General features: G+C 39.1%; 1 protein-coding gene across 3 annotated transcripts in view; it reads right to left on the reverse strand.

The window, feature by feature from the left end:
• The window catches only part of Hcf (Host cell factor), a 722,783-nt gene that overhangs the window by 153,090 nt on the left and 557,020 nt on the right, over window positions 1-12,673 (reverse strand). For all 3 annotated transcript variants that reach the window (XM_090372788.1, XM_090372787.1, XM_090372786.1), the window contains exon 20: window positions 11,685-11,827. In XM_090372788.1, the coding sequence (XP_090228914.1) occupies window positions 11,685-11,827 (143 nt within the window). The remainder of the gene's footprint in view (window positions 1-11,684; window positions 11,828-12,673) is intronic.

The following is a 12,673-nucleotide window of genomic DNA, read 5'->3' on the forward strand; positions in this document are numbered from 1 at the left end:
ATCGCTCACTGAGGGTGATGGTAGATAACTCTCTGTCTTTTAACTTCTCCACTAATGCTGGTGGCCCACTTCAGTTCTTTCCCCCACTCCTTTCCTCTTGTATATTAATGACCTTCTTCCATTGACTGGATATCCTATCCACAGTTTTGCCAATGATAGCACATTGTATTCCACTTTCCATTTTGAGAAACCTTGCCCCGCTCAATCAGCTTCAACTTCTGAATATCTGCTACCAATTCCTTAAATGCCAATCTCCAGGTAATTCTTCAGTGGGGCAAAGACAACTTAGTTGACTTCAATTCTTCTAAAACCTTTTACCTTGGAAAAAGGATTCTTCTGCCCCTATGCTTATCTTTGGTGACACTCCGATTTCTAGGCAAATTGATATATCTCTTTTGGGGATTACCCTGACTTCTAATCTCTCTTGGCACAAGCACATTAGAAATATTGCTTCCTCTGCATCTAAAAAACTAGGTTTTCTCTTTCTCTCTCTCTGCGTTACTTTTCTTCCAAACAGCTGTTCACTCTGTACAAATTGCAAATCTGCCCTACCATGGAATATTGTTTCCACATCTGGGGTGGTGCCCCCAAAACCCCTCTCAGGCTTCTAGATTCCATTCAGAAGAGGGCAGTTAGGTTAATTAATGACTCCTCTCTAATAGTCTCTCCACTAGCTGTCTCATAGATGTTTCTGCTGCATGCCCTTTCTATAGATACTTCTATGGGCATTGTTCTTCTAAATTGGCTTCTATTATTCCCGCTCTCTCTTTCAAAACAGTCTGAACACGTGCAGTCACCAGCCAAAATCCATTTACTGTTCGACTTCAAACTCACAGAACCAACTTTTCATCTTCCTCGTTTATTCATTCAACTGCTATTTTCTGGAACAACCTGCCTTTGTACGTATTTCTTGAAAATTAGTCTACAGAAGTTCAAGTCTAATGTCAAAAAATATCTTCTTTCGTCTTCTCAACCTCCAACCTAAGCATGGTACCAAGTACTATAGGTTCTGATACCTCTCGTGTTTGGGGTTTTCATATAAAAAAAAGAAAAAAAAAAAGAAAAAAAGAAAAAAAAAAAGTGGACCTGATTTTGGCAAAGTCTGGTCGATTTCTGGCAGCCAAATCTTCTGCTTACACAATCATAATGGAGGGACCATGTTAAGATTGGTGATGGGCTAAACTGATATCTGTTAATTATCTTACGAATTTTGTTCAAAAAAGTTTTCCTTTCAGAGCTACTGGTTACTGTAGATGGATCCAGGATGTCTTTCTCCTAACATATCCAACCATGACTATTGCTCATGCTTGCTTGAAATGTATAAGATTATCTGAAAAATATTAAAAACTTTGTTCTGTTCTTGTTTGGCTTATTGACATTCTTTGTTCCACCATGACTTCGGTGAGATCAGTGAATGTCTAAATGTCTTTGGTAGTGGCTGTTCTGCTGCTTTAAGTAGAGTTGATGTGACATGACTGCTAATTCTAATGATTCTTGTTTAATAATGTTACTGTCAAATTTTGCCCAACTGTCTAAAATCATCCCAATCACCTTTATATAATTCCATCTTGGTTTTCTATAGATTTGGATCAGCTTCCATGTTGCCACTGGAATAACAATGGAGTGATGTCGCTGCTAAGCAGGTCATCATGTACTGACCAATGAAAAATTGGAAACAGAGTGGGGAGCATATGATAGAGCTGTTGTAGTACCATTTCCTAATAACAAATGCACATGTGTAAATGCTTCATTTAACAATTCTGATCTATCCATTTTTTTTTTTTTTTAATCTGCCAGCCTCTCTGGACAGTATTTCTGCTTTCCCAGAAACGGAGTCCATTTAAATCTCCAAGCATGCAAAAAAAGATGTAAACAAGAAAAACTGCCATCCTAACACAACCAACGAATAACTGCAACTCTTGCAGAGGATGCTTATTTAGCTGAAAGTAACAGCTGATACAATATTACGTCATCACCTAGGCGTATCAATCTTATCTGATACAATCTGTAAGAAATATTGCCATATACTTATGTTATTTGAACGACAATTACAATTTTGAGGGAGGGTGGTGATGTACACCAGTGTATATAAATTGAACACCAGTGTATATAAATGTAGAAGAGATTCTCTTCTGCACGGCAAGACGTAGCTAATACTGATTGAAGAATGTTTAGTTTTTGCAAGCAGTGTGAACCTGTGTTATATGTGCCGGTAAGTCTAGTTTATTGCCCATTATTAATCTTAAAGCAACAGTATTTGAAACTGGAATAACACTATTTTTTTATCCCCAGTTCAGGATCAGGGTTCAGTGCATGTCCTTTGCAGAAAGGATGGCAGTGGATTTTTGGTCAGAAATTCAGTAACCATTCTGTAGGATCAATATTACAATTTATTAATCACCAGGAGGAGTCACAGCTCTATGGTATTCATGTTCTAAAGAACAGCAGGATATAGTAAGGTATCTGTGTATGCCTCCAACATATTTGGGACGTTGTGTATAATGGAATTTATTCCGAAGACAAATAATATGGCACTGAGAAGGGACCCCCCCCCCTGCAGCATGCTTTGTTCCTGAATGTGGAGAGGGGAAAACAAGTCCTGGTAATGAATCTCAAAAGTGCTATATTGTAGGAAGTTTTGGATCAGCTGGGTCAAGTATCCTTTTAAGGATATTGTGCAATTCCTGAAGTATGCTGCATTCTCCGTGTAATATGAAAGGCTTTCTCCATATCCAGATATATCACTACCAGATGTTTCTTTGCAAATGCATTTGTAAAGAAATGCTCTGATGTGGACATTTAAAGTGGATCTGCTCTTTCTGAAACCATACTGGTGGTCATTCATGATGTTTTGTGATTCTAAAATCACAAGTAAACTTCTTACGTACCATTTTTTTTTTCCCTAGAGTCTGGCTTAAGCAGCTAGAAAGTGAGCTTGGCCTTTCCTGGTTTTGGAAAGGCTAACACAATTGAATGACAACAAGATAATGGATAGTTATTTTTCCTAAAGATCCAATTGTAGAAACACATGAGGGAGTCCAAGGGATTATCACTCAAGTGTTGCAGATGACGTAACATATTCCATCTGGACCTGCAGCTCTACTAGAAGATAAGGATTCTATGAATTCTTTTTCTGTAAAAGGTTTGTTATATAGATAAGAAGTGGTAACAACAAAATTGATCTTATACAGTTCACCACGAGTTTTAATATTGCGAAAATGAGTCATATTCAGTAGAAACTGATAAAATTCACTAGTTGCATGCAACTAGTGAATTATCCGCACTAATTGGATCATTTCATTTGACATTAAGACAAGCTGGCACTGCATTTCGGCATATGAATGGATCAGCACTCTTAGTAATACTGGTTGTTGTTGTTATTTAGCTTAATGACTCAAGGGCTACTGAGGCCAAATTGTGTCTGCTCATAGTTTATTTAGTCGAAATATACCACTGTAGATGTGAAATTAAATACTCCTATATAGGCCAATACATTTTAAATAGATTACAAGTTCTTTTATGTTTGCTTCATTTCCCAGGATATAAGTGAAATCATGTGAGAGGTTCAACCTAGAGACCGAATGAAAAGTGTTTGACCGTATGGTTGAATATAAGGGACAATCAAAGAGGAAATGCCTACCAGTAAGTTGACTATCACAGGATGAACACTGGGGTGGATCTTCTCCCAGTAGCAGGAACAGATGAGTATGATGAGTGTGTCCAATTCTGAGTCTTGCCAGCACCACTTCTTCTCGTCTGTTTTGTCAAAAGCTTGAGAGCCACAGCTTTGGTTCTTGCTTTATCTGGTAAAGTTTATTGTTGGTGTTACTTTTCCAGATCTGTGACCAGTTGTCGTAAGTTGCTTTGCGAATAACAGGCTTATAATCAGTGTAAGGGACCTGAGGATGTTTAGCTGCGAGGTCCGCACTTTCATTTCCCGGAATACCAGAATGGCTAGGGATCCAGCAAAAACTGATTGATTGATTGATGGATTGGACATACTGCAGGAAAACAGCTGAGAATGAATGTGTTTCAAGGTAGGATGAGAAGATGAGAAATTCATCCTTATGGCAGAAACAGCACTGAGCGAGTCAGCGTAAATTATGGCAGGTGAGATGGAAAGTTCAATAATTTTACTAAGTGCTAATTTGATGGCATATAATTTGGCTGTGAAGATGCTGCAGGCTAATGGTAGTGAGGCAGTAACCATTAGAGAAGGAAAAACTGCAGCAGCACCAACCGTACTGGCTGTTTTGGATCCATCAGTATATAGACTTTACAGGCAGGTGAGTTCAGAGTAGTTTGTTTGTTTTGTTATTTGGTTTTTAGGAGCATTAGCAACTAAAGCCATATTGCTCCGAGATATGCGGTGGTCATTCCCTGACCTTTCCGCATCCTCCATATTTGGTGGGGATGGGCTCGAACCCCGGTCTAATCAAGAAGCGTGTGCTACGCACTGCTGCTCCTTCCCACCTGGCTACGGAGGCAGCACTTCAGAGTAGTGTGAGCTAAGTGCAACTGCCTGATATTAAAGAAAGGTACAGTATTCTTTGCCCACTCCAGAAAATGTGTATCACAGGAGGGAGAAACGTATGTCCAAGGTGGAACATGTGCAGCTGTGTCTGAAAAATATCGCTTAAATTGATATGCCAACTCTGAGAAAGCTCTTTAATCCTGAGTGAAGCGGGTCTGTTTTCATTTGGCTTGCTGTCACATAAGAAATCCCACCGAGTATTATAAAGATATTCCCAACTAGGGTGAGATGGAAGATTCAGATCTTAGCAGCGTAGTGGAGCAGTAATGATTTCCTAGAAGATGTTATGGAGGATCATGTGCTTCGATATAAAGACTCTGGATTGGAGAAGTCCTAAAAGCGCTCAACTGAGAGAACTGTGAGACAACTGAGAGAACTGTGCTGGACAATATTTAGATGTTGTAAAGTAGTGCTCCAGGCAGAGTCATAGACCGGACAACAATAATCTAGCCGTGACCGGATTAAAGTTCTATAAAGATGCAGTAGAGTATACCGATCAGCGCCCCATGACATAGCCGAGACTGATCGCAGTATATTCAGATGCTTTAGACATGTATTTCTTAAATGAGAGATGTGAGCTTGGAAGTTCAGCTTGCTATCTAATATCACTCCAAGGAATTTAACGGTATTTACAAGCAGGATTGGAATATTGTTTATTTGTACTTCCAGATTGGGATAGAGAGCTCGTTTCTTGCAAAAGTGGGTGAGAGTGCATTTCTTTTCTAATAGTATGTAGCCATTCCGTGAAGTTCACGATTGTATTTTGGTAATGGCAAGTTGGAGCTGCCGTTTGATGGTGTTCATACTTTGAGATTGACAAGAAATTGTAAGGTCATCTGCGTACATGTAAGTTTCAACAGTTTTTGGGATATCTCGTGTTATGCTGCTAACTCGGACTGAAAACAGTGTTGGACTAAGTATCGATCCCTGCGGGACTCATTCCTGAATGTGAGATGCAGCGAGTACATTTTTATATCGGACCTGAAAAAAAAAAAAACGCAATTGCAGAAAATTTTGAATTATTTTTTGGCAAATGGCCCCTAAACCCCAAGTGGTAAAGGTCCATAATAATCCCATGACGCCATGTAGTGTCAAATGCCTTTTCAAGATCTAGGTTGACCATGACTAGATGTTGTTTCATGACAAAGGCATTGCGGATATGAGATTCTGCTTTGACAAGCACGTCCAGCATTGATCTATTCTTCCGAAAGCCATACTGATGGTCTGGAAGGAGATTTTGTGACTCTAGGATGTAAGTAAGCCTAGTGTGAACCATACTTTCAAAAATTTTACCCAAGCAGCTCGTAAGAGATATTGGCCTATAGTTTTCAACACAGGAATGATCTTTTCCTGGTTTTGGTAAGGCAATAATGAAAGAATGATGCTAGGAAGAAGGATAGGCATTTTCGGAGAATATACGATTATAAAAGATTAACATGGTACTCAAATCTTCTTCAATTAAATGTTTCAGCATAACATAATGAACTCCATCTGGTCCTGCGGCACTATCTGAAGATCTGTTCAACGATTCTTGAAGTTCTATGAGTGTAAAGGGTTGGTTGTACGGGAAAGAGCGGTGTGTGAAAAAGTTGATTTTATATTGTTCTGCACTAGCTTTGATATTCTGAAATGTGGATCCATAGGAGGCAGAAGCAGAGATTGTAGAAAATGATTCAGCAAGTGCATTAGCAACTTCTTCAGCTGTAGATAGGTCTTTCCCTTTCCAATGAAGTATTGGAGAGGACATACGAGCGAATTTCCCATTTAGTGCTTGTATTCTTTTCCAGATGCACGAGTCTCATTTCGCTTTCCGTGTAATTTACCTTGCTTTTGCTTTAAGCCTTTTATAAGCAATATGGTTATTAGTTGTGGGATTCTTACGGAAATTATTCCAAGCTCGGTTTTTTCCCTGTTTGGCCGTGAAGCAATCTGCATTCCACTAGTGATTTCGGTGATGTAAGTATTTACATCATCAATAGGTTCTTTTTTAACGTAAAATCTGTCTAGAAGTATTTGAGCAGAATAGCCATCCCAGTTCGCCTTTTTAAACTTCCAAGAAGATCGTTGATCAGGATTTGGTGTTACTCCTGTTTGTAAAGCGCAAATGATCAGAAAGTGATCACTGTTAAAAGGATCGGTTAATACAGACCATGTCATGATTGGAAAGATGGAAGGTGAGCAAACTGACAAGTCAATTTGAGAAGTTCCTGTAGGTAGGTGGATGTAGGTAGGAGATCCAGAGTTTAATAAATTTAGGTCACTATTATTTATAAATTCCTCAATCAACTTGCCTCTTCTGTCCATTGTAGCTGATCCCCACAATGGATGGTGTCCATTAAAGTCACTGAAAAGACAAATTGTTGGTGGCATTGCTGGTTTTAGTTTTAGAATTTTCTTTTCCAGTGGTTGATAAGGTTGCTTTAACCAAATTAGCTAGTGAGACGTTGGGCGGTATTGACACATCTGTTTGAATTGCAGTTGTATGAAAACTTTGGATTTGAGAGGCATATGATGGAATTGGCATGGTCAACATTATTTGTCTGCGTGCATCAGGATATGTGACTTTATGTTCTACTTTGTATTTTTGGATTTTCCTACCTGTTTTCCACATCTCACAGGATTTAGAAAAGGCGGAGTGATTGCCTTTGCAGTTGGGGCAAATGGGAATTGCGGCTGGACAATGTGCCTGTGTATGATCTTTTGCTCCACAAATCGGACAGATGGCGTCACCTTTGCATGCCTGCTGTGAATGGCCATATTTTTGGCATTTAAAACAGCGAAGAGGATTCGGGATGTATGGACGAATTCGGTAGTTTAAATATCCAGCTTTTACTGAGGATGGCAAATCAGGAGTACTAAAAGTTAAAATGATGGAATGAGATTTCCATCTTTTTTTGTCATAATTCTTTTAGCAGCGATTACCTTTTGATGGCTAAGTTCTTGGACTAATTCCTCCTCAGACACTATAATTAAGTCCCATTCTGTGATGACTCCTTTAGATGAATTTAAGGTACTGTGAGGAGTAACAGACACTGGCAATCAACCAAATGTAGTTGTCTTTAATAGCCATTCAGAATGTTTGGATGTGGCTGTTTCAACCAGGAGATCTCCTGATTGTAGTCGCTTCACCATTTTTGGTGATCCTGCAATAGATTCTAGATGTCTTTGAATCATAAATGGTGATAACTTGCCCACGGGCTGCATGGACAGCCCGTGGGCAAGTTATCAGGGATGTCTGGATGCTGTGCTTCAGTTCGAAGCCTTTTTGGTTGATTTGTATTTTCATGACAGGATTCTTGTCTTGAGCTTGAAGGCTCTAAGGGTGTAAAATTGTTTGAATCCACGATAGCTCCTTTTGGCCCTGGGGGTTTATCTTCACCGCCCAGGTTACCGGCCCCGCCATGGGGAGGCAGGAGCAGGGCCACGAGGTGACCAAGCGGCTGAGTTAGTAAGTTAGTACTAATAGAAAAAAACAAAGGTGGTTTTCTGTTCTGGGCTTCTGCCTACTTCTTGTAGTGTGAGAGAGCTACTATGCTATAGAAATCAAGAAAACGGTGTTTGAAACTAAAAAATAGAAACACTGTTCGCTTAAATGTTCTCTGTAGAAAAACGCTTTGGAAAACGCACTAGAATCGCTTGGCCACGGAACGCTTGGCACCCGGGGCCTAGTAATACTGGAACTTCTTGTTTGTAGTGTTCTAACATCATTGGAATCATATTCTATTTCAGTATCAGATGACATGTTATACACAGCCAATTCAGTGTGATCAGTTTTAACACAATTGACATCATCCTTTAGGGATAGCATGGGACATCATATATATATACATATAAAGAGTAACAATACAGTGTATCCAGTGACAAAATTTTTAATAACTAAGTATGACGCTTTCAGGGTAAATGAACCCCTTCTTCAGCAAAAGACGTACACAAAATACTAAAGAAATATAGATGTTAGAGCATCTATATTGAACATTATTCACTAGATTGGCATTCATTGTTGGTGCACGGACGAGTGTGGGTTTACTGCCAGTGCTTGTCGAGTTTCAAGACTGTTGATTCCAACATAGGGTGTAGCCTCGTACCCTTGCAGCGATCAAGGCATTTGGACAACATGATATGTTCAATGATTCTAGCCAAAGGTGGTGACGGAAGTGTCGGGATTGGTCGACCACTTCACAATTGCATCTGGGGTTAAAGTCATGATGTGTTGACCAGAAATGTTCCCCAATTGCCGAGCGGTCAGTGTCACCTAGGTGAATTGATCTGTCATGTTCTGCAAGGCGATTCTGAAAGAGTCTAGAACTCTCAACTATATAGCAATTGCCGCAATCATTGCAAGTTACATGGTATAATACTCCACTACGTAAGAGAGGGGCGATGGAAGTCCTAACCTTCGAAACCAGAGAATGTAAGCTCCTACCAGAGAGCTACATGCGTTTTATGTTGTACTCGCAGAGGATTTAATAAATCTCGTCCGATGTGCCCGGATAGTAAGGAATATAGGCAGTAGGTATATTGTCATGTGGGCACGACATTCTCGGATGGGTCGTAAGCTCTTGTCTTGTGTCAAACCATGTATTAGAGTATTAGACAAAACTTTGTCTAATACTCTAATACATGGTTTGGGTACCCACAATTGACTAAGTCATTTCTTACTCTGGAATATACATATACAGGGTGATTCCTACCAGCGCGACAAACTTGCAGGAGGTGTAGGGGGCACAAAGATGAATCGGAATCACATAGCATTACAGGGTCCGAAATGCCTTCATCATGCGGTAGAGGATGTTGAATGGGAGGTCGTGTGAACAGCGATCCCGCTGGAAGTCAGCATTTGTGAACCGGTTCCTGAGGCAGTAGGATGGACGAGTATTCAAACGTTGAACTGGCCGACATGCACCTCGTGTATGGAGCTGCGGACTGTAACGGCCGCGCCGCTCTGTGCTTGTACCAGGAGCGTTTCCCGCACAGGCGTATCATACAACCAGTATGATACATGCTCCTTATCATACTGGTTGTTTCACGAGAGGTACCATGAATCGAGAGCGAATGACGAGGACGCCAGACAATGAGGAAAATGTCCTACATCCTGCAGAAGGCAATCCGAGTACGAGTACTCGAGCGATAGGCCAACGACTGGTATTTCCCAGTCCACTGTGTGGAGTATCCTCCATACAGTGGACATGCTCCTTATCATACTGGTTGTTTCACGAGAGGTACCATGAATCGAGAGCGAATGACGAGGACGCCAGACAATGAGGAAAATGTCCTAATCCTGCAGAAGGCAATCCGAGTACGAGTACTCGAGCGATAGGCCAACGACTGGTATTTCCCAGTCCACTGTGTGGAGTATCCTCCATACAGTGGACATGCTCCTTATCATACTGGTTGTTTCACGAGAGGTACCATGAATCGAGAGCGAATGACGAGGACGCCAGACAATGAGGAAAATGTCCTAGATCCTGCAGAAAGCAAAAAAGGAGGATACTCCACTGTGTGGAGTATCCTCCATACAGTGGATACCATCTGCAATGCGCCCAATCATTGGAGCCTGCGGATTATCCACTCTGGAGGACTTTTGCTACTTGGTTTCTTCAACAGAAATGGTTCGCAAATGCTGACTTCCAGCTGGATCGCTGAAAGTCAGCATTTGCGACCTCCCATTCAACGTCCTCTACCGCATGACGAAGGCATTTTGGACCCTGCAATGCTATATGATTCCGATTTGTCTTTGTGGCCCCTACACCTCCTGCAAGTTTGTCGCACTGGTAGTGAATCACCCTGTATATATATATATATATATATATATTTTTTTTTTACACAAAACTTTATCCTATGAATAAACACACATGCACACTAAGGATTATGTTTCATTTGTTACGTACAAAATGAACTAAAATTCAAAACATTATCTTCAAAAATTTTTACCTATCTTTCTTTTTGTTAAAAAAAACCTATACTGCATTAACTTAAATATAAGCAAAGAACAAAACTGTGAATTAAGTATAGAGATCTATAGTGCTCCCTTGACAGTGTTTAATAACCAAGTTGTAATGCAATAAAAACCAAGTTTTAATGCAAATAGCCCATAGTGCAATTAGTGTGGTGTGCTAATATCAAAACAGTTGTAATTCCGTGCATATCTGCACTGTGGTACACAATTTCTGCATGTCTTTGACATACATATCAAAGCACCAAACATGTTAAGGATTTTAAAAAGCAAGGAAACTTAGCTCTTTCTGACTTGTGTATGATTGGAAACACCATATTGGGAACTTCATATGAAACAGCTTTATCGCTTTATCTTTTAGAACTATTATTTAATACAATAATATAACTAGGGTAAGACAACATAGTCAAAAATTTCAAAACATGTTAATACTTTTTCTGCTGGCTTTTCTGACTATTGATTGAGTCAATCTGCACTGGAGAGGGCAGAGACATTTTTGGGCTTTCTTCTATTATGATGAAATAATTAGCCTCCAGTGAATGTTGCTTGACAGAAATATCCAGTTTTTTTTTTCTGTCAAATTGGAAGAACAAGTTTTAAAAGTAGGATGATTTTCAGTTCAAGTAGATTAGAAACTGAATACTACATATGTGTTAGGGAGCAGTGAATGTGTTAACATAAAGCCGTTTGTTAGAGAACACTCCCACTAATTCCTACTATGACTTAATAGATGAGTTTTTTTCAAGAGAAAGTTATAAGAGTGTTAAGTGATGAATATGCTCTTCAGCACTGCAAAGATATTGTAAGTGAATCAAAAGGCTGTAGACAGAGGTTCAGCCTCTTACACAAAACCTCAGCACACTTAAAAAATTTGAAACATATAGAATACTCCTGAAGACCAGTGTATATCTTGCAATCCTAATAATTGGCTGTACAAATGACATTCTACCAGATAACATAAAAATCAATAACCACTAAGGATTATTTTTTATTATTATATAGATAAAATTATAACAACTTTTTATACTATCTGAAATGGAACTCAATACAGTAAATAAAAGTAACTTTGAAGGGCTTAACTATTCCTAATAAATCATCATGATTTATTTGGAATAGTTAGGAAAGAGATTCATGAGAGAGATATAATATGAATCTGCAAATATTTTGTATCAATAACATTAATGGGTGAGTACAAACCTCCTCACAGCCTTGAAGCTGCACAGCTAAAGTAGGATTTTGAAGCATGGAATCATCTGTTTCCATTGCCATCCCCTGATCCATTGAAGGCAATGCTTCTCTGACTGAATGAGAAACATCAAGGCTTTCTTCATGACTGCTGACTAAAGTTAACAAAGAAAAAAGTTCATAAAAATTCAGTTTTAAAATCCTTTATACATTAACAATCAAAAATTAACAATCAAAATATTAAAATCAAACCTGTTGGAAAATTAAAACTGATTATATCACTCTTTTTCAGAGTGAACTTTTTGATAATTTCAAAAATTTCATTTCATGTTCATGCATTCCACATAAAATGAACTGAAAACTTTGTCAATCATCTTACTGAATTTCAGAAAAACAAAATTCCCTTAGTGAATCAACAAAATACATTACTGGCAGATCAATCAGCATCTAAATCCATCTAGAATTAGTCCTAAATGGATGTCAGATGAACTAATTAGACATGTGACAGAGAAGAAAAATGCATGGGATATATATAAATTAACATGTGACACAAAAGCTTACGACAGATATAAGCTGGTCTGTAACCAAGTTACAAAGGAGGCAGGCGAAGGCAGATTACGAGAAATCTTTGGCAAAGGATGCAAAGAAAAACAGCAAAGAGTTCTTTACTTATGTAAACTCTAGAAGGAAGGGGATGAATCAGATTTGTCCACTTGATATCGATGGTTCAACTGTTGATGATCCTGCTCAGGTAGCTAACACACTAAATGAATATTTTGCATCGACATTCACACATGAGGAGTTATATTCAGGGAGGGAAATGCCAGAAGTGTATTCAACTCTGGCAGTTAGCTAGATAATCTTGTAATAATTGAGAGTAAAGTGGAGGAGAAATTGTTGAAGATAAACACAAGAAAGGTGCCTAGGGTGGATGGAATCTATTCAGTTATATTAAAGGAGGTGGCAAAAAAGTAAGCAAACCCATGGCCATAATTATGAGA

The sequence above is a fragment of the Mastigoproctus giganteus genome, chromosome 4, assembly GCF_048544385.1.
Source record: "Mastigoproctus giganteus isolate SK-2022 chromosome 4, ASM4854438v1, whole genome shotgun sequence".
Lineage (NCBI taxonomy): Eukaryota > Metazoa > Arthropoda > Arachnida > Uropygi > Thelyphonidae > Mastigoproctus > Mastigoproctus giganteus.